General features: G+C 42.0%; 1 protein-coding gene across 2 annotated transcripts in view; it reads left to right on the top strand.

The window, feature by feature from the left end:
- UNC13C (unc-13 homolog C) overlaps positions 1-22,659 on the top strand; it is a 383,250-nt gene that overhangs the window by 81,949 nt on the left and 278,642 nt on the right. For both annotated transcript variants that reach the window (XM_054042619.1, XM_054042620.1), the window contains exon 4: positions 5,627-5,705. In XM_054042619.1, coding sequence (XP_053898594.1) covers positions 5,627-5,705 — 79 coding nt within the window. The remainder of the gene's footprint in view (positions 1-5,626; positions 5,706-22,659) is intronic.

A 22,659-nucleotide genomic window follows, 5' to 3' on the forward strand; every position in this document is an offset into this window, starting at 1 on the left:
CTATCTTCTCCTAATTCAACTATCAGCACCATAGGTAACCTGAAATCATATTTGGTTACCTTAATGCAAAAACAAGTACTTTGGTATTGTGTTATCGGAGCACAACCAGCCGTAGGACAGTGTGCTGGATTCTGTTCTGGTTCATGAATCAACAAAATCATTGAGCTAAGTTTTCATTCTAGACTCTTTATTATTGTTGATGGATTTTGATTTTGAGGTCCCATATTGAATTTGAAGTTACAGGAGATAGAACATTATCTTGATATGGAAAGTAGGCATGTTAAATCTGGAAGCTAGAGAGGGAGGATAAATAGGGAATGCCCCTCCAAAATATCCTATTTAGTTACTTTGATGAATATACTTGCAGTTGAGTTTGATCAGTATGTATTAAAAGTGAAATGTCAAACTGTTTTCTAATGCCCCAACACTACATTTAAGCATTTGCAGAATATTGGTTTGGCAGTGAGCTAAGGTGATCACACCATAAGCTAAAACTTATCTTGTAGCTAAACAATTCTAATTTATTTTCTGGATGCGTAAAGATTCTGAATGATTTCTCCAAGTTTCCACTTCAGTAACTGGTACCTTACAGGAAGAAGCAGGTCACATCCCTTAAAACACTAATTAACCTGAGATATCATCTAGGATGTGAAATGATTATATAATCAGAGCATTTGCCACACATCCATTGTGTATTGCTGATTAATAATGTATGAGTTATGGAAACTTCCTGCAAGACCTTCTCCATTGAACTAAATAATAAGCCTCAGAGCTTAAAGGCAGCACACAGGAGGAAAGCCTGCCAGCATTCTTGGCTCACGAAACTCCTAGAGTTCACAAACCTTTATTAAGCTTTCTCCTGAGAAAGCTGCATTTTGAAAAGCTTAAATGATACGTTTCACTTTATTCTGTGTGCTCACCTATGGTTCAATCCTGCAAGGTATCAGGGGCCTCTTGTGAGTTGCTGAGTGGCATTAAACACTGAAGGATTGGGGCGGCACTCCAGCCCCTGCAAAATCAGACCGCTGAATCCTACAGATTTGGTTTGTGTACAGTTCTAACTAAGAAAATTGTAAAAGAAACAGCCTGAATTTGCCTTCATTTCAGAACTGTGTTATGAACCAAACCATATCACATATACTTTCATAGTTTGTTCTCTTCCTTAAAAGAAAGGAGTGAAGTTTCATTGTCAAAGAGGATTTGCCTGATGAATATCCGTGCTAGAGGAGACCTAAAGTGTCTTATGCCTGAAAATCAGATTCACTCTCCAGGTATCTTGAAAGCCTTGTCTATTTTGTCTTCCCTTTCAATTTCAAGTGAAGGGGAAGCATCAGCTTTTTAAAAAAATAATGGGGGGAAAGAGGGAGTAGAAAAGGAAAGAAACTATTAATAATCAGAGCTTCTAAGAAGCATCAATATCCATAAATTATGAGGGGTTTGCATTAGACTTTCATCATGTCACTTTTTAGAGCCACATGAAAGAGTTTCCCTAGAAAACAAACATTATTTACAGATTGGAATATTAAAGTAGTTAGAGCTGGATGAGCTACCGTTAGGATCTGATCCCAAACCTGTTGAAGTCTACAAAAAGATTCTCATTGACTTCGTTATGCTTTGGATAAGACACTGAGATTTTTAGGGCCAGATACTAATCTCATTTATACCAGTGCAAATCCAAATTGTCTTCACTGGAGTCAATGGAATTATTCAGATTTACAGGGGTGAAATGATTTTATAGCCTGGCCCTTGGCCTATTACCTAAGAGCTGAATGTCTGTTACCTTGTAAAGAATGATGCCCAAAGTATCTTTATGTACTACTACTACTAGGTGGAAGGGGAGATTTTTTTTTTCTCTATGGGACTTTTCTCTGTATCAACAGATCCAACTGTACAACAACCATCTGAATTTTGAGCTTTATCATCTGACAGCTTTGGTGAGCTCTCCATAGAATTCCCATGTAGGAATGGCTCCTTAAGAAGATTTCAGCATCCTCTAGTTTAGCTCCCCTTTTCCCTTCCCCATGCAGTCTGGATTTTAGCACATGTGACCTTAGTTGCTTTAGTCTCTCTCAGAAGTTCTTGACTCTATGATTGCTTGGTGGAGTTGGGAGAGTGACTGGAGTCGGGGAAGGTGTGGAGAAAAGGGATTAGGTAATGGAAGGGTCCCAGCAGAACATTGGAATGTATGCTGAATTACTGAACAATAGGCCTTCTGCTCTCTTGAACCTGGCACATGCAGGGACTCCTCCCTGAGCTCTGGACAGCAGCAGCGTGTATGGAAGTGCCTTCCTGTCCCTGAGCCCTCAAAGCCCTGTGTGGAGCAGACAGCCCTGGGGGAGAGGGAGTTATGCAGAGGGAGCCAGCCATCATCCAGTGGAGTTGAATGGCTAATTTATATTGTTTTTAAAGGTGTGAACAATGGTAGGGAGAGGGCAACTGGGGATAGTCTGTGTAGAAGAGGAAAGTCCCACATTAATCCATAAACTAATAGACAGTGAGGTCACCTTCTCCAGAGGCAGAAGAGGAAAATATTAAGGGAGCATAGAAGCATATGGCTTGATAGGGAGTTTTTAAAGGACAATTTGAAAAGAAATGTGTGTGATTATGATCCAAGAAGCCACTCGTATGGTAAACCTATGTAAGCCATGTGATCTTATTACTGTTATCCTCATCTTTGCTGAGTTTTACAACTCCACACAGAAGAGAGAGAGAAGTAGTTGTGTACATGCATTCCTATAGTTATACAGAAGCTATCCAGGTGATGAGGAGGGAAGATGCACAGTTACAGAAGAATAGAGAGCTCAAATGATGGTCATGTGCTGAAGGATGAAGAGCTAATAAAGTAGTCTCCATGCTTGCAGAAATGAAGCAGTGGTTCTGTTTTTGTCAGCACAGCATATACATATTTGTGTATAACATTAACATTATTAATCCAGTCAGTGCACTGGGGATATTTGTTACATAGCTAAAGTTCATGAGTATGGCCCACTGGTATATTTCAAGTAACACAATAGTCTGTCTAAACATGTCAGAGTCCTTACTGTGCACCAGGCAAGATCTCAATTGGTTAAATCATTTGTCAAAGGTTAAATAGGATGCGTCCAACTGAACTTATTTTTTTCCCCTTGAAGTCTTTAAACCATGATTTGAGGACTTCAATAGCTCAGACATAGGTAAGGGGTTTATTACAGGAGTGGGTGGGTGAGATTCTGTGGCCTGCGTTGTACAGGAGATCAGACTAGATTATCATAATGGTCCCTTCTGACCTTAAAGTCTATGAATCTAAAATCCTTAGCACAATATTTAGTAAAATGTCCACTAGAAGAAGCTGAAGAAGCGCTTTCTCATGGTAGGATACATGGTTTCAGAAGCAGTGGGACTTGTGCTGGCAGGGCATGCAAATATTGAGTATTCCATATCTGTATCTAGAGCCAGAAATTCACTGTACGTTAATAAAACTAAGCACACAAAAATAAATCCACCCATGGCCAGATCAGTACTTCCCTGTTAGGGAATCACATTATTTGATTTTTAGTATTACCAAGGCATTGCATGATGTGTTCTGTATTGTAGGAGTGCAGTATACTAATCTGGCATATTTTGAGGCCAGTTAAAAGGAAAGAAGTTGACTAGCACCCTGGCGGGCCAGGCCAGTTTTATTTACCTGCTGATGTGGCAGGTTCGGCCGATCGCGGCCCCCACCTGGCCGCACCCTGGCCGTCCTGGGCCAATGGGGGGCGGCGAGAAGCGGCGCGGGTGAGCGATGTGCTGGCCACGGCTTCTCGCTGCCCCCATTGGCCCGGGACGGCGAACCGTGGCCAGTGGGGGCTGCGATCGGCCGAACCTGCCGCGTCAGCAGGTAAATAAAACTGGCCCCGGCAGCCGCTTGCTGAACGTTGCCGACCCCTGGTCTAAAGGCATAAATGTCTGTTATCATTCTTAGCTCTTTTATCAAGTTCAGGTGAAAAATTAGACTTTACCAGGAAAGGACAGTTTCCATCCCAGACTTGAGCAACTTACATATTCCTTTCTTAACAAAAATTATTGGTGTCCAAGTCCATTCACCTTGATGACGTTTCAGAACAAAGCAATCCTGTTACACAAGATTATAGACCCACTTTATTTTAAGTTTCCAATAATTTCAAAGTAATTTGCTATTCATAGAAACAACACAGAATTCATTTGTCATTCATGTGCATCTGCCCATTCTTTTGAGCTACACTTCATTACAGCCTTGGTTACAAATCCACCCTGTTTTACAGAGGGCCTGATTGTGGCTTTGTTGGGTGAGAATGCCACACACTCAGTCCTGGTTTATTAATTTCTAACTTTTTTTTTTTTTTTAAATCAAAATGAAATTGGGTCTGTCAGTCCTGTGAGTGGACTATAAAATTGGTCCTTCACCCTGCGAAGAACAAAGGTGGACTTTTTCATCTCTTTCTGTCTCTCTCTCAGGTTTGAGGCAGTGCCAAGCAGGGGGAAACTGGGACCAAGGGAGTATTTTGGGGAAGCACTAGGCCTCTATGCAACATATATTTGCCCAACTCCTCTGGGTAGCTCAAGTCATTTCCTTCCCTGCCAACCCTCCCTACAATAGAACAACCTCAAGGAAAATGAACCTTTCTGCTGATCTTTGTATTGCTTTTACCTACTTGAGCAGGATATGACTCTCTGTATTATTTATGTGTACTATCTACGCACACCAGTTTTGTACTGTGTGTGTGAAGTGGCCTTGGGCTTGTCCTGTAATGTTTTTAAGGTACATTCTGATATACATGTGTGTGTGTGGTTTAAATGTTTGTGTGAATAGAGAAATCAAACTGAGTATAAGAAAACACTCCAAATACTAATGATACGGCCAATAAATCAACATTAAAAAGTTACAGTTGGAATGATTTACTGAATTAGATATTGTGTTTTCTGCAGTCCCATGCTAACACATCAAAAGATTTTATTGCATATACTCAGAATTCTTTATATAGTTGTACTGTATGAATGACAGCAGCCTGCATTTAAATGTCATTTGATATGTAGGCTCTCAAAGCCCCAAATTTTTACAAATATAATTGATTAAGCCTTCCCACACTCTGTGTTGTGGTGAACTATAATGAGACATGCCATACAACTGGGTAAACTGGGGCACAGAAGTTAATTGGTTTGCTTAATGTATCCAGCTTCTCAATGGAAGAGCTAGGAAGAGATCAAGTCCATCCCTCTGATCACTAGAACATATTTTTCATAAAATTGAAAAAATTACTGCTTCTGTCAGCCATTAGAATGTTAATTTTGCTTTTAACTATGTGTAACCCACACACCTCCTGGGGTGGTGTTCTGTCCCATCTAGTGGCACTGAAACCACTTAGAGAGAGAGATAAAATGAGTTTGCTCTACAGCCTTAGCTAACAACCCATTGGCTTTTAGCTCATGTGGTAGAGGCTCATGCACTAAACTCCAGAGGTCCCAGGTTTAATCCCGCCCGCCGACAACTGGGGTCTGTCGGTGTTACATATACACAGATTAGTCATATTGTAGCAGGGAATATGGTAAATCAACAATGTCCTCCTTAAAGATGCAAACTCCTAAACTCAAACCTTTCCCTCCCCCTCCCCTTTTATGTTCTCTGAAGGCCTGGCCGTGGACTGTATGGAATTGACAGCATGCCAGACCTGCGTAGAAAGAAAAGTTTTCCCATCGTTCGAGATGTGGTGAGTAACCTCTGATACCACGAAACTATTGATTCATTTGAAAATTATCTCTAGCTCTTTCATGTAATGGCTACTGCGTTTGTGTGGAAAACTGTTGTATGGAAAACAGTGTCTAGGAAGATGGATCTAGACCAAAGTAAGATGTGGTAATTATGAGTTACTAAATATGATTATATTTCATTTAATATCTACATTTGATTTGAGCTGAAATTATTAATAGACTCAGATAATACCTGAGTGTGTGTCTGTGTGTACCATACGGGTAATAAATTATCCAACATAATGCCAAATTAGCTAATGAGCACAGCTGTTCCTCAGTGCTTGGGATACCGATTCGTTTGACTTACTGTGCAATTGAAAGAGGAAAAACAGACATTTTAAAACCCTAAATTTAAAATGATTTAAAGTTTTATCTGTTGTTTTGTTATAACATGATGGGATCTGTTACCTTAGCAACCCTTGTAGGGCATAGTAATCTAGGCAAAAAATCATTCCAGCAAGGGGGAAGGAATTTAAATTCTGTGACCTCTGATTTATGCTGAGTTTCAGTCTAGTCGAGGTTAACTAGAAATCTTTCACCTCCGAACAATATTAATTGCTATTCATGTTTCCTTGAAGAGCCTCATGAACAATTCCTCAAGTTGCAAAAAACGAGTGTCATCTGCTGAAATAAATGGGTTTAACAGTAGTTATTAAAAGGTTAACCTTAACCAAGTTACCCCATTGTATTACTTCAGATACCACAGGTATTTTCTATACTGGGAAATAACTGCACTATCTCAGATGTCACAAGGATGGTTTCTTTTACAGCAGAATTATGTACAGTATTGAAATTCACAGGGGGGGGGAATGAAATTTTTCAGATCCACGATAAAGTGAGAATTATTTGCTCTTTTCTGCCAAATTAAAAAATCTCAGGACTCTTGATTTGTAAATTACTGTTTATTATAATGCTGGTGACTGCATTAATACTAATTGAAGAAACTGTGGACCCCAATTTTGTAGTCTGGAGAATGAGTCTCTAGAGAATAGAAAGTAATGGCCAAAATTTTCCAACCTGGGTACCTGAAGTCCATAGTTAGGCATTTAAATGTGTGTGGCCTGCTTTTCAGAAGTGCTCAGTACCCATAAATCTCACCGAAATCAAGGAGAGCTGCAGATGCTCAGCAACTTTGAAGAACGTTTCAACTTAGGTGCCTAAATAGGGACTTGAATTGCCTAGGTTTAAAAATTCCAGCCATTACGTCTTTCTTTAACTAACCAGGTATGAAAATATTGCCCTAAAAGAATAAATAAATAGCAAAAGTTTCAAGTTTGATAGATGACATTGCCAGGCACATATAGAGAAGAGTGAGGTACAGAGGCCCTGAAAAGACACTGAGTACATTCTGTGAGATCCTGACCACTATCAAAACCACTGAAGTCTTTGTAAGTTGAGAGGGGGCTTAGCATCCTGTCAGAGAAACCCAGTAGCCTGGAGAATCAGCCTCAGAATGAACATGCTATTTGAAAATACAGAGACAGTTGAAAATAACTAAGCTCTACAAAAACATGGTGCTTCTACTATATCATCAAAAACCTGATTCATCTTTTTTTAATTGAACGTTAGATGGTAGCTGCAGAGCTCTTTAAAAAAATTTCCTAGTGAAAGTTATCACTGCCAGCTCAGAAATGACTGTATCTCTTAGTAATGTGGTGGTTAAACTAATACCTGTCTTTTTTAGTACTATTGTAAATAACTGTATGCATAAATGTCACTCATATGCCCACAGATAGGAAAAAATGTATTATGGAATATCAGATGAGGAATGAAAGAATGCCATTAAGTATTTTTACATGTGTCAATATGATTATCTGTGAATCCGTCAGAAATGTGGAAATAACAGTGCTAGAAATGCTTGCTGCTCCGCTGCTTTGACACTGATCAATGTACATATCGTTGTTTGACAGCTTTCATATAGTAAATCTCCCTAATTATTAATACTCTCTCTAATTTCTTCCATATCCACTGGATTTGTCAGGCTATGGTAAGTGCTTTTATACCAGTGAATGTTCTGAAATGTCATAGTCTTAAGGATTTCACAATTGCCATATTTCATGCTGACCTTTAATTGCGAATTAGAAATGCTGCTTTATGAGCAAGATGTTAATCCTAAATGAGGATATGGTTTATGAAAGTAGCCATCTGCCGAATAATAATTTTAACATTACTAGAAATTAAACTAAGTACATATCCTTTTTAAAAAGTTTTTAAATTAAAAAGCTTCCGGTTACAAATGGAAACAAGCAGATAACGTAAGGCCCAATCCTGCCAGGCACAGAGCACCTTCTCATGTGGTGCTTAGGCTCCTTAATGGAAGTTGAGTATGTTCAGCACCTTGAAATTGATCTTGATTTAAATTGATTTTGAATGATTTGGACAATCTTGGAAAAAACTTGTTTTTCCAAAATAAATCAACTTTCTTTGCAGTACAGGATGAGCTGTGCTCTGTATTTGATATTACGTCATGTGGAAAATCTGTTTTTTCCAGGCCCTGCTTCTGGGGAAGCTCCGCATCTGCTTTCCCTGTCTCTGTAACTTCTCTTTTGTCCCCATTGGAAAACACAGTGTTGGCTTAGAATGAACAGCAAGTAAGATGCAATAAGAGAATTCTGCCTGAGTAATCAATTTCAAATGGCTTCTTCTAGGCCAGGGGTTCTCAAACTGGGGGTCAGGACTCCTGGAGGGGGTCACAAGGTTATTACAGGGGGGGTTGCGAGCTGTCAGCCTCCACCCCAAACCCCGCTTTGCCTCCAGCATTTAAAATGGTGTTAAATATATTTAAAAAGTGGTTTTAATTTATAAGGGGGGGTCGCACTCAGAGGCTTGCTATATGCAAGGGGTCCCCAGTACAAAAGTTTGAGAGCCACTGGTCTAGGCCGCACAACACTTCCCATTATTAAAACCCTGTTTTTCAGTTGCTCATAACTTTAACAACTTTTAACTATTTGGGCTGAAATTTTCCATGCTGGGTGTCTGTCTCAGGCTGAATATTTTTTGAAAAATTCAGCCAAATTGGTTCAGTCATTTACAAAAACAAGGCTAGGAAAAAAATTTATTTTGCCCAGGTTACAAAATTCTGGCGACTTTTTCTTTGAGAAGCCTCCATACTTTGAAGCAAGGATTTGAACTTTGGCAGGAGGATGACTTTTGTGCCAGCGATATGGTTTTTGTAGTCCCTGTGAAAAACCACCCCCAAATTTGTTCAAGTTTATAAGATTTTAAAAAATTGCAGATTGCACATGCTCAGTAGAGGCTTGCTAGAGCTTCACAGATAAATTCCCCCAAAATTCTGTTTCAACTGGGCATGTTCCAGCTTGGGGCTGAATAGGACTTTCCTTGCAATTGTAGCTCTGGGTTGCTGTGGCCTGGGCCCTGGAACCAAGAGCACGTAGTCTTAATTCTGGCATTTCCTGATATTTGAGTGTTTCATTTTGCAAACTTGATAATGTTCTTTTAACAATGTGTGTGTGTGTGTGTGTAATATTGTATTGTAAATCATTTTGTAGAAATTCAGAAAAATGGAAATTTACTTTACTAAGATTCTGCATATGTAGTTTTATTTCTCTATAAAGTATCACAGTGTAAAAACCAAAATTCTTATTCAGTGGTTTCAATCACTTTTTATATATTTGATCCTTCCTTTGTGATCACGGAGGTAATCTACCTTTTCATTGACATCATTTAACTGGAGAATAGAACTCATCTAAACTGTTGGAATCTGAAGTCTTTGCTCCCATTTACAGTTAGACGCTCCTTTACACAGCAGTATAAAGGGGCCTTGGTATAAATGTGAATCAGGACCTGAAACTATAACACAGCAGGGTTTTAGTTCCCATTTTTAGTATTCAAAACTGAGATGAGCCTTTACAGCTTATGATGGGTTAGAGCAGTGTTTCCCAAACTTGGGACGCTGCTTGTGTAGGGAAAGCTCCTGGCGGGCTGGGCCAGTTTGTTTACCTGCCGCGTCCACAGGTCCAGCCGATCGCGGCTCCCACTGGCCGCAGTTCGCCGCTGCAGGCCAATGGAAGCAGCGGCCAGTAAGTTCCTCAGCCCGCGCCGCTTCCCGCTGCCCCCATTGGCCTGGAGCAGCAGTGGGAGCCACGATCGGCTGAACCTGCGGACACGGCAGGTAAACAAACCAGCCCGGCCCGCCAGGGGCTTTCCCTACACAAGTGGTGTCCCAAGTTTGGGAAACACTGGGTTAGACTCACTTTCCATGAATTACTTTGCAGCCCTGTATTTATTTTGGTCTGTTAGCATGAATCTTTCACACACAGCTTGAATCCCTCTGGTGGGGATAAAAAATCCAGATTAGTTGCCAAGATAGACTGGTAGCAGTAGATCGAATACTGTCTGTATATGTAAGTATCAACTAGCCCCTAATCACCATATTATCTGAATGCCTCCTAAGTATTTTAAAATAGAGATAACAATAACAGTTCTTACACTCTGTCTCCCTTCTCAGACTGTAGGATAATATCCTCTTATAACCTTTAATGAGGGAGGCCCTTTGACTGGATATCAGGGAGTGAAAGAAATCCAAAACATATATGTGGCAGGGAGGAGGCTCCCCCGCATCTTCGATTCTCTGCTTAACCATTGGCTAGGCAAAAGTGAATGAAGCCAGCTGATTGGGTGCTGTTTGCACTCCCCTCCCCTCACAATTTAAACTAAATCCAGGCTTTTCTAAGCCTCTTACCTTGACCTCCCTCTCCTTAGTTGTAGATTAGGAGTTGTGTTGCTTATGATATTACAGGTCTGACCAATCACCTCTTTTAGGGATCACGAAGGAACTTTTCCTGTTGGACCAAATTGGCATGTAATCCGGTGGGGGTTTTGCCTTCCTTGCTGCCTCCTGGAGGCACAATCCAGTTAGAAATGATAGGATCTGAAGTTCCTATAATGTTGTTATGATTACTGACTCATCATAACTTGTGACTAGTGTCCAGTGCAGGTAAAGGCTAAAAGAGCCAACTCCCAGAGATAAATGAGACTCACGATGGCACAGTTGGACCTTGCACATGGTGGGAAAGAGCTTGAAGTCTTTCAGGACTGAAGTTCCTCCCACCCAGTCTTGTGACCCTTCCCATTCCATGCCACCTTATGCGGCGTGTTTCACAACTGAACTGAGTCAGTGGGATAGAACAGGGAAGAGGGTCTACTCTGAGCTGTTTGGTTCCTCTAACCTGCACTGGAACCAGTGTAGGCAATGGAAAACAATGTTGTGCTGCTCCCTAAGGTATAATTAATAAAATTGCAATCTGCCATTTAAACCCATCCCAAGTGTCTGTTCCACTGGGCAAACAGTTTGATTAGTTTTGATCTGATTTTGTTTGTTGTTCGGGTACATTACCTTGAGTGTGATTATTTCACTTTGCTAGAGTATTCCTTAATTATGCATAAAGTGATTTAGGAAATTTTCTTAATATTAGCTTGTTAAATATATAAAGAAAATCATATACCTTTTATACCAGCTTTATTGAAAAAATAGAATTTGAGATAAAGTGGAAAAAACATTGATTGTGATTAAATTAGTTCATTTCAGACCTGCGTGCTGCAGAACGTAAGAATTAGTTGCAAGCACATGGTGATGGAGGTATTGGTAAAAATCTCCTTCTCTTGCTTTCATTCCCTTGTTGGACCTACCTTAGTATTCAAGAAGACCTCTGATGATGATAAGATGTTTGTGCTGCAAAAACAGATGGCAAGAGAGAATGCATTTTATTACAGGGGTTCCAAGTAGTGATGCTTTAGTTAAAGCTGAGTTGCCATTTCTGACCCCGCTTTCTGGGTTTAATATCATAGCCCTGTCAAATGCTTCAAGCTCAGGCATCAACTTTTTTTTTTTTTAATAGAAAAATCGTAGGAAGGGGTTAAGTAATTTTGGGTGCCAGTTTGTTTTCTTTCAGATGCTTTTTCCCTGTGCTATAGAGCACAGATATAGATATAGATATATTTTTTGCAAAGACTATAATTCAGATCTCCAAAGAAGTACATAAATTACCTTTTAATAGTTCAAAGAGAAGCTGTTTTGAAACTAGTTCGCTATTAAATGATGAAATCTAGCCTGTGGAGAACTTACTTTTTGTCACTTTTTCCCCTCGGCATGAGAGCCCTGAAGAAACCTTTAAATTACCTAATAAAATATGGTACTGATTGCTGAACAGCTACTCACATTTTTCTAGCTTTGAATTTTCTCTTTTCAGTTTTAATAGTCTACAGCTTTATCCACATGGCAAGCCAGATGTATTTTATTTTCTGACAATAATTGCAGCTTTCCAAGCTGTTTTGGAGCTATCACCACACACACACCATGTTATTACATAATATTCTTGTTTATATGTACCTTAAACTTCAGATGGACCAAATCCTCCTTTATGATATTGGGACATATATTAAGAATGATATGAATATTATAGAAAATTAATAATAGTCATATAGTAAGGTAGTATGATGATTGCCTATCTTCTCTCACTGGTTTGTGATATTTGTGGGCAGTAGTATCTCTGTGTATTATTTTTACTACATATGGGACCAAATCATGAAGATTTTACCTGAGGCTTCTCTCTCAAACTGGAAATTCCATGGCAGAATCAAATGTGGAAATGTTCACATACAGATTTTAATTGAATCCCATGTTAAATTGAGTAATACATTAATATTTGACAATAGCTGAGAATAATAAACAAACTAGGGAAATGCAACCTAGATGGAGTTACTATAAGGTGGGTGCAAAAATGGTTGGAAAACCATTCCAAAAGAGTAGTTGTCAGTGGTTCACAGTCATGCTGGAAGGGCATAACGAGTGGGGTCCTGCAGGGATCAATTCTAGGTCAGTTCTGTTCAATATCTTTATCAATGATTTAGATAATGGCATAGAGAGTACACTTATAAAGTTTGCGGATGATACCAAGTTGGGAGGGGTTGCAAGTTCTTTGGGGGATAGGATTATAATTCAGAATGATCTGGACAAACTGGAGAAATGATCTGAAGTAAATAGGATGAAATTCAATAAGGACAAATGCAAAGTACTCCATTTAGGAAGGAACAATCAGTTGCACACGTACAAAATGGGAAATGACTGCCTAGGAAGGTGTACAGCAGAAAGGGACCTGGGGATCATAGTGGACCACAAGCTAAATAAGAGTCAACAGCGTAACACGTGCAAAAAAAAGCGAACATCATTCTAGGATGTATTTGCAGGAGTGTTGTAAGCAAGACATGAGAAGTAATTCTGCTCTACTCTGTGCTGATTAGACCTCAACTGGAGTATTGTGTCCAGTTATGGGCACCACATTTCAGGAAAGATGTGGACAAATTGGAGAAAGACCAGAGAAGAGCAAAAAAAATTATTAAATGTCTAGAAAACGTGACCTATGAGGAAAGATTGAAAAAATTGGGTTTGTTTAGTCTGTAAAAGAGAAGAATGAGAAGGGATATGATAACAGTTTTCAAGTACATAAAAAGTTTGTGACAAGGAGGAGGGAGAAGAATTGTTCTTCTTAACCTCTGAGGATAGGACAAGAAACAATGGGATTAAATAGCAGTGCAGCAAGGGAGGTTTAGGTTGAATATTAGGAAAAACTTCCTACTGTCAAGGTGATTAAGCACTGGAATAAATTGCCTAGGGAAGTTGTGAAATATCCATCATTGGAGATTTTTAAGAGCAGATTAGACAAACACCTGTCAGGGATATTCTAGATAATACTTAGTCCTGCCATGAGTGCAGGAGACTGGACTAGATGACCTCTCAAGGTCCCCTCCAGTCCTACGATTCTATGAATGTTGGCTAATAGGAACACTTACTAAGTTACTATACATTGAGTTCAGAAAGAAAGGGGCTGGTGTTAATACCATGTCTGAAAGCATGACATAGATTAAAGTTGATGACGGAAGTAGCTTGGCCAAAATCACTTGCAACTTAAATGGTCAAGTAAGTAAAACATCAGGTATAAGTAATTTGGTCAGGGCCAAAGTGATGTAACTCGCACTGATTTGGCATTCCACTGGGTCTGAGAAGCAAGTGTACTTTATATATTCAGAGTGGGAGGGGTAATATAGCTAGGGTTACCATACATCCGGTTTTTCCCGGACATGTCCGGCTTTTCAGCACTCAAACCCCCATCCGGGGGGAATTGCCAAAAAGCCGAACATGTCCGGGAAAATGCCGGCCGGGCACTTCCCCTCCCGCGGCGGCTCTGCTCCTCCCCTGACTCTTCGGCTCTGTTTAAGAGCCGAGCTGCCCGAGCGCTATGGGCTTCAGGCAGCCCCCTTGCCTCCGGACCCCAGCCGCCGGCCGGGCACTTCCCCTCCCGGGCTCCAGCGGCGCAGGGTCCAGAGGCATGGGGGCTGCCCGAAGCTGGTAGCGCTCGGGCAGCTCGGCTCTTAAACAGAGCCGAAGAGTCAGGGGAGGAGCAGAGCCTCCGGCCACGGCGGCTCTGCTCCTCCCCTGACTCTTCGGCTGTGTTTAAGAGCCGAGCGCTACGGGCTTTGGGCAGCCCCCATGCCTCCAGACCCTGCGCCACCGGAGCCCGGGAGGGGAAGTGCCCAGCCGGGGGCGCAGGGTCCGGAGGCATAGGGGCTGCCCGAAGCCCAAGCGCTACCTGCTTCACGGTTTGCCGGGCAGCCTCCAGACCCTGCGCCCCCAGCTGGGCGCTTCCCCTCCCAGGCTCCAGCTGCGCTGGGGAAGCGCTGGCCGGGGGCGCAGGGTCTGGGGGCTGCCCAGCAAACCGTGAAGCCGGTAGCGCTCGGGCAGCCCTTTTCGCGTGGCTGGGAGTGGGAGGGAGGAGGGGGCGGAGTTAGGGCGGAGTTGGCGTGGGGAAGGGGCGGGGCTGGGTGGGGAAGGGGCGGGGCCAGGGCCCATGGAGGGTCCTCTTTTTTTATTTGTTAAATATGGTAACCCTAAATATAGCAGGAAAAGTAATTTGCCGGTAGGTGTCAGATAAAACATGCCTCTCTACTTTAACATTGACCCACACCATGCCCAGCACTTTCATGGGCCAAATTAAACCCTGGCATGAGAGGACACAGTTCCCATTTGTTTTCTTCCCCATCCCTTATACCTGAGTTGAATTTAGCCCAGCAGAATGCTGAATTAGTGCAAATTACACTCATTTTACACACCCACCGAGCCAGTAACTTTAAGTACGGGGAGGAGACTTCAGAGCCTCTATCACAGTGGAGAGAGGCTCTGACATCCTGAAAAGGAAGGAAGCAAAGAGCCTAACAGCTAGGAGGAAAGGGTGGGAGGAATGAAATTGCTTCCAGTGGAAAGACAGGGGCTTTTTTTAACTGATGAGGGAAAGCTTGGATCCATGGGGGAGGAAATCTCTCTCTCTCTCTCTCTCTCTCATGAGTATGTGTACAGGTGGGTTTACACACCAATCTACAATGTTGTGAATCTTTTTCTTGTTCCTTGCTTAATTATGGCAAATAGGCACCTTCAAATCTTCTGATATTTCATCTTGTCTTTAGGTGAATGCTTCAGAACCTTTGCTAAGGACCTTCCCAATACCCTTGTTATTAATTTCACATTTCTGTAATATAATTCCTGTGCACTGTCAACTTTTAATATTTTTAATTGCCTAATTATCTGCTCTGTTGCAATGGCAAAGCCTCTGAACATCTCGCATTGCTCTCCAAGAAAATATATCTAAGTTCTTTGAATGCTGCCTTCCGCTTATAGTGGCAATATTGAAGATAAAACTCCATTTAGGCCTCAGTTACTGCCATTTTCTCTTGCCCCTCAAGGCCACAGCTGTCCTGTTGTAGGCATACTTGCTTTTTATGTATTTCAATAACTTCCCAGTGATCACAGATAATTATTTTAATTCCATTTACTCTTGTTACCTTTTTTGTTAAATACTTGCACTCTATTTTTAGTCCCGGCCCCAAACAGTTTACAATCTGAGGCCCCAGTCCTGCAACTAATATCACACCTTGTGTGACGCCTCATTGACTTCAATGGAGCTCCACATTGGCACTCCAGGACACCCACATGCCATCACTTGCAGAACTGAGGTCTAAACAGACAAAAGGTGGATGGAAAGGGATGCACCATGCAAGCAGAGTGATGACTGGCAAACCTCATATAAGTTCTATGGTTGTGTTGTGTTGTGTTGTGTTTTTGTTTTGTTTTGTTTGGGGTGGGCATTTATCTTTTAGATTTATTTACATACCTATATGAAATGTATAATGGACCAGGTGTGGGGTGAAGAGGAAAGGCAGGAGGGGATTAATTAATAAGAAACACCTAAAACGAGATTGCAGGCATTGTGAGGGGAGGGGCATAGAAGAGAAAAGAAGAAGGAGAAAAGGGTAGGGAGGAATATGGAGGGCAACGAGATTGTGATTGACAACAAAAGATTTGTGAGGGGGAAACATAGCCAATCAATAGAGGGGAAAGAATATCTATACCAATTGAAGGAGAGGGAGTCTAAGGTATCACCACTGTCCAGAGGCTGCTAGAATAAGTTACTGCAGGCATCTTCCTGGCTAGAGGATGGGTGGGGCGGCAGGGCCCATCTGCTCCCAGATGGTGATGGTGCTCTCAGAGGAGGCACGATTGCAAAGGTCCAGCAGGCAGTGGGGAAATGGGAGTCCTGGCTGCGCTTCATCTCTTCTTCAACAACCCATGTGTTCCAGGAGGTTGCAAGTGTCTTTAAACCTCACTGCTGTCTTAGCTGTCCAACAGACCTCTTCCCTTTATGTCATCACCACAGGCAGCTTTAGTCACTCCCATGACTTTTCACTGAACATTTTAATTGTAGTTTAATTCTAATCCCAATATGCTTCCAATCACTACTTTTCAGAGTTTCTGCTACTGTAACATCTTATACAATTATTTTCATTATTTAAGACCCGAGGCCAAATTCAGAGATGATGTATAAGTTGCTCATTAGTCAGGGGGTGGGGATGGCGGGGAATGCACAAGTGAGTGTAAGACTAGGTTGTTGTAACTTACATACCAGGGAGCGGAGAGAAGGTATAAAAAAAGCACAAGTTAAAATAGATGGTGTCCTGCTTTAACTAATACGTCCATACACCTTCCTGTTAGTTGCTTTTTCTTCTATACCCTTCTCTCTCAGAATTTAGCATGCAGATAACACCCACATCGATTCCTATACCCTGAGTGGACCAAATTCATAGATGATGATGGTAAGATGCAAGTTGGTGTTTGGACGTGAGTGTACAAGAGTCTGGTGATCTCACTTACATACCAAGGGTGCTAGACAAAAGGTATATATTAGACCCACTTATATGGATGTGCCTCTTAATTTGGCTTCAGTTCTGATATCAACTATGTTAGTTGCAGAGTAACAGCCGTGTTAGTCTGTATCCGCAAAAAGAAGAACAGGAGTACTTGTGGCACCTTAGAGACTAACAAATTTATTAGAGCATAAGCTTTCGTGGACTACAGCCCACTTCTTCGGATGCATATAGAATGGAACATATAATGAGGAGATATATATACACACATACAGAGAGCATAAACAGGTGGGAGTTGTCTTACCAACTCTGAGAGGCCAATTAATTAAGAGAAAAAAAACTTTTGAAGTGATAATCAAGCTAGCCAAGTACAGACAGTGTGATAAGAAGTGTGAGAGTACTTACAAGGGGAGATAGAGTCAACGTTTGTAATGGCTCAACCATTCCCAGTCCTTATTCAAACCGGAGTTGATTGTGTCTAGTTTGCATATCAATTCTAGCTCTGCAGTCTCTCTTTGGAGTCTGTTTTTGAAGTTTTTCTGTTGTAATATAGCCACCCGCAGGTCTGTCACTGAATGACCAGACAGGTTAAAGTGTTCTCCCACTGGTTTTTGAGTATTTTGATTCCTGATGTCAGATTTGTGTCCATTAATTCTTTTGCGTAGAGACTGTCCGGTTTGGCCAATGTACATGGCAGAGGGGCATTGCTGGCACATGATGGCATATATCACATTGGTAGATGTGCAGGTGAACGAGCCCCTAAAACGAGCCTTCAAAAACAGACTCTCACACTTCTTATCACACTGTCTGTACTCGGCTAGCTTGATTATCACTTCAAAAGTTTTTTTTTCTCTTAATTAATTGGCCTCTCAGAGTTGGTAAGACAACTCCCACCTGTTTATGCTCTCTGTATGTGTGTATATATATCTCCTCATTATATGTTCCATTCTATATGCATCCGAAGAAGTGGGCTGTAGTCCACGAAAGCTTATGCTCTAATAAATTTGTTAGTCTCTAAGGTGCCACAAGTACTCCTGTTCTTCTTTATGTTAGTTGATGCACATACTGAGATCAAACCAATTCTTCATTGCCTTCTTCTAGTTTTTCCTTTCCATGGATAGGCCATTAAAATTTCTCAGTATGACAACTCTTTTCAATTTCATGCTTTTAAAACATTTTTCTATCAGCTTACATCCTAACTGTTGTTCATGACTTATATCCTTTTCTTTCCTACTTCTCTTATACCCAGGCCATTGCCAAATCCTGCTGTGTCTTTCTCCACAGCATTTCCAATATTCATCCCTTCCTTTCCATTCCTTCTGCCAAGATGATAGTCCATGCTCTGGTAATTTCTTGTCTTGGCCTATTCCTCACTTCTTGATTTCAGCACTGGTCCCCTTCCTGCCCTGCCCCTCCCCATCCCCGCTGCCCTTCATTCCCTGTCTACTCACTTGCAGAGCTCTCTCTCTCTCTCTGACCCCATCTTCTCCATCCCCTCTCTACATTCCACACATGCTTTTTCTCCTGAATATGCCCTTTGTCTCCCCTATGGCCAGTTCAGAATTCCTGCTGCTCTGTATGTTGGATCAGTATCCTGGTTCACAGAGGCCATACTCCTTCCATGGAGCAAGTCTAATAACTTCTAGAGGAAAACTAGATTTTTTTTCAACCTCCTAACCCATTGATGCTCCCACTGCTCGTTCCTCTTCTTATGAAGTTCTTCCCATTTGCTCCACCTCTTCTTGAGGCTCCATCTGCTAAAAAAAAGAAAAACATACTTCATTGCTGCTTCTTTCACGTCTGGCCACATGATTCCCACCTCCTAGGTCTGGCTAGTACTCTTGCTGCCGCCTTTCAAAAAATATCCTAAAAGGCCACCGGCTCCATGAATCATTCCATCTTCAAGGTCTCTACACTGTTCTATAGTTGTTCTCTATTGTAGGGTATTATTTAATTTAGCCCTATAACACGAGCCCCGTGAGCCCAAGTCAGTTGACCCAGGCTCTGAGACTTGTTACCACAGGGTTTGTCTTGCTGTGTAGACACATCCTGAGACTGTAAGTTCTTCATAGCAGGGCTGTCTACTTGTTGGAATGTTCCTTTAGTACAGCATGGCATATTCTGACAGTGCTACATAAATAAAAATAATCCTTATAATAACTTTGCTCACTGAAATCTTGCTAAGCTCTGTCCATAAGGACTCTTCACTTTTGCTCCTTTCTCACAAATCCCTCTTGATCAGGACATGCAGGAAAACGAGGAGAGACACAGGAATGGTTTAAACAGCAGGCTGTTATTAACAGAACACTGGGGAAGGGCACTCTCTCTACCAGCGGCGGCTTTATGTATTTTGCTGCCCCAAGAACGGCAGTCAGGTGGCTTTCGGCGGTGTGCCTGCAGGAGGTCTGCTGGTAATGCGGATTTGGCGGCATGCCTGCCGGAGGTCCGCCGATCCTGCGGCTTTGGCATGCCTGCCGCTGAAGCTGTGGGACCGGTGGACCTCCCGCAGGCATGCCACCGAAGGCAGCCTGACTGCTGCCTTCACAGCGACTGGCAGGTCGCCCCCCGCAGCTTGTCACCCCAGGCACGCGCTTGCTGCGCTGGTGCCTGGAGCTGCCCCTGCTCTCTGCCCTGGCTCCCTCATACCAAGCATCTAAGTGGGTCACAGAGTCATAGAGCTAAAGGGACCACTAGGTCTGTGGTCTCCCAGTTTGTCACAGGCCATCTACTCTACTCACCACCCACACACTAAACCCAACAACTGAAATTAGACAAAAGTATTACAACCCTGAGAAGACTAGACTATTGTGTGCTACAGGCAGAGAATAGGAGGAACAGAAGTGCACAAATGCTCAAGGCACCTGCAATGTCAGGAAATGGATTAAGTCAGATACACCCAAATAATCCTGGCAAATGACCCACATGCGGCAGAGGGAGGTGAAAAAACACCCAGATCGCTGCCAATCTGACCTGGGGGAAAGTTCCTTCCCATCCCCATATGCAGCAATCAGTTAGACCCTGAGCACTTGAGCAAGAACCAGCCAGCCAAGCTCCCACTGCCACCTCAGAGGGCTGTCTCTCCCTGTCCAGTGTCCCTTTTCCAGCCATGGCCATCTCTGGTGCTTCAGAGGAAGGAGACCAAACTCCCTCAGAATACTTGGGGCCGGGGGGTGAATTCCTTCCTTACCCATGTAGTTGGCTGGCTGCAGCCCTGAAATGTGCTTTCAGGAACGTAAGACATTAACCACAAGTGAGCCCCAGAGCTTTTGACCCTGATCCCCTCATACACTTGTACTTATACATTTGTCCAGCTCTTTCATAAAACAAATCGTTTGGCCCCAACAACTGTTCCAGAACCTCATCCCTCTGATGGTTGGAAACCCAATTTCCAGAACAGAGTTACAGGGTTTCTACTATATAACCCATACATCTGTTACCCCTGCAAGGGGACAGAGCATGCCAAAAGAGGAACCTCAGTCTGCAAAGACTTCAAGTCTCCCCTTTTCCCATAGATCCAAGGTCCATCAGCAAAATGCCATGTCTCTTCTGGGAGCTGGCCCTTTGGGCCTTTTATCCACACTGGCCACTAGGGGTGCCAGCGATTAATTTGGTTTCACCCCTATCCCCATTATGACTTTAGGCACTGTTCTGAGCAAGGGATAATAGGTAAGCTGTGCAACTCCCAGAGTAGGCCCGGGAGAGTTTGTGCCTCACAGATACCCCATTGAAGCAAATTCCCTCCTTGCTTCCCTTTTTTCTCTAGAAGGTTAGTAGTTTGCTGCTGGTCTACACTGATAGCAAATAACACCACTCCCTGTACTGGCTCATCTGCACTGGCTGGTGCATTGTTGCAGGTCAAGGTAAACATTCTATCCACTCCCTGCCCCACATGCTCACAGCTGAGGTTCTTACTCTCCCTACACTCCTGCACTAATGCATAATCCAAGTCCCTGTCTAACCTAAAATGAGTAGCACCACATATTGTAAAATGAAAAGCAGTGCCTTGTTTTGTAAGCAGAAGAGACGTAAAGGTTAGAGGTCACAATTGTGACAGGAACTTGCTGTAAGCAACTTAGCGTAACTGACCACTCTCCAGGCTTTAAAAAAAGAAATCCTGCAAACAAACCAACAAAATACATGTATTTAACCTGCTAATTCCAGTCTGAGTCCTTGATACTCTGGAGCTCCACTGGCCACCACTGGAGGTTGTTGCCCGCCCACACATAGCTTTATAACAAATTTTGGCTACTCTTTGTCTTCTCTGATTTGTCAGCCCCACAGTATGCAGCATTGTCACAGCAAGTCTGAAAAGCAAAACCTGGGAGATATTTAAATCATCCCTATCATAAACATTCTATTTTGTCAGCCTCACCAGCACACACATTTTCAATGTGCCCTATTTATAGAAATAAAAGAGAGAGATGGCAACAGACAGGCAGACAGAATTATTTAGTTATTAATGACTGGCTAAGAAAATTAATGCTGAATGAATCTCACAGGCCAGGTAAATTGCTGAGAGTTTAAGAAGAAAAAAAGATTGCTTGGTTCATCTATTAACTGTAATAAGATAGTGATGAAGCAAATCAAATATTTCCATGCCAAGGTCTTTTTCTTACACCATAATTAGTTTCACAAGATTAATATTTTTATATCTCTCTGAAGTTTATTATCATCAAGGGAAACTTGTTGAAAATTGGATGGCTAGAGCAGCAGGAGAAAGTAAACATTTAAAAAGTTAAAATGAACAGTCTTAATGTATCTAAGTACAAAAATCCATTTCAAATTATCTCCAAGTTCAAAATTAAACTGGAAAGAATCTCAAGTTTTCACTCCAGCCAAAACTTCATGGGCCAACTCCTCAGCTGGTGTAAATTGATGTGGTTGTGGTCCAATATGTGGTCACCAAAACAGATAGTGTAGTAGGCACAATGGTTTAAATTAAGGATCTCAGAAGGAAAAATATTACTGGAATTTATGCAAAAATGAATTCTAGAGACCTAGCAGGCAGTAACGTGAATGTCCCAATCAGGGCAATAGACTTGAGGATCTGTGAGCGTCTAATTGCTCATCCTTAACACCACTAGCCCACAAGAGAAGAGATGCATGACAAGGCAGAGGCTTGGTAAGGGAAGCATAGTGATAGAGGCATTCAGACACTCCTGGAATGATTTACTTTGACTGGGAAGGGAATGTTTTAGCTCAGCCTCAGAGGTAACAATATTTTACAATGATGCAATGGTATTACTGCTGGGATTTTGTATAGTGGAATAAATTCTGTCTATTCCCCCAAGAATGAAAAGGGCCTTCTGGCTCTAGAACTGATGCAGTTCTACTACACAATGGTGCCGGCAGTATTTGTGGAGGCTGTGTGTGGTGCCTAATACCACACAAGGCTTATTTCCATGGTTAATTGTTAAAGACCCATTTTAGGTGATCACAATGGCAATAAAGAATGTACTCAGGCACTGGGATAGCATATAACCACCTTATTTTTTGTATAAAAGAATTTTTTTTTGTTTTACCTGCTTTTGCATGTGCTGTTTTGGAGCTGATGGGTAGAAATAAGCCACATCAGCAATCAGCAAGGTGTGAAGTGCAAATCTTTATTGGCTCACTATTGCCAGGTGCTGAGCACCCTTAATGCCCATTTTAGCCATTGGAATGCACTCACAGAAGTGCTCAGTGCTATGCAGAATGGATCCC

This window comes from Malaclemys terrapin, chromosome 10, assembly GCF_027887155.1.
Source record: "Malaclemys terrapin pileata isolate rMalTer1 chromosome 10, rMalTer1.hap1, whole genome shotgun sequence".
Taxonomy (NCBI): Eukaryota; Metazoa; Chordata; order Testudines; family Emydidae; genus Malaclemys; species Malaclemys terrapin.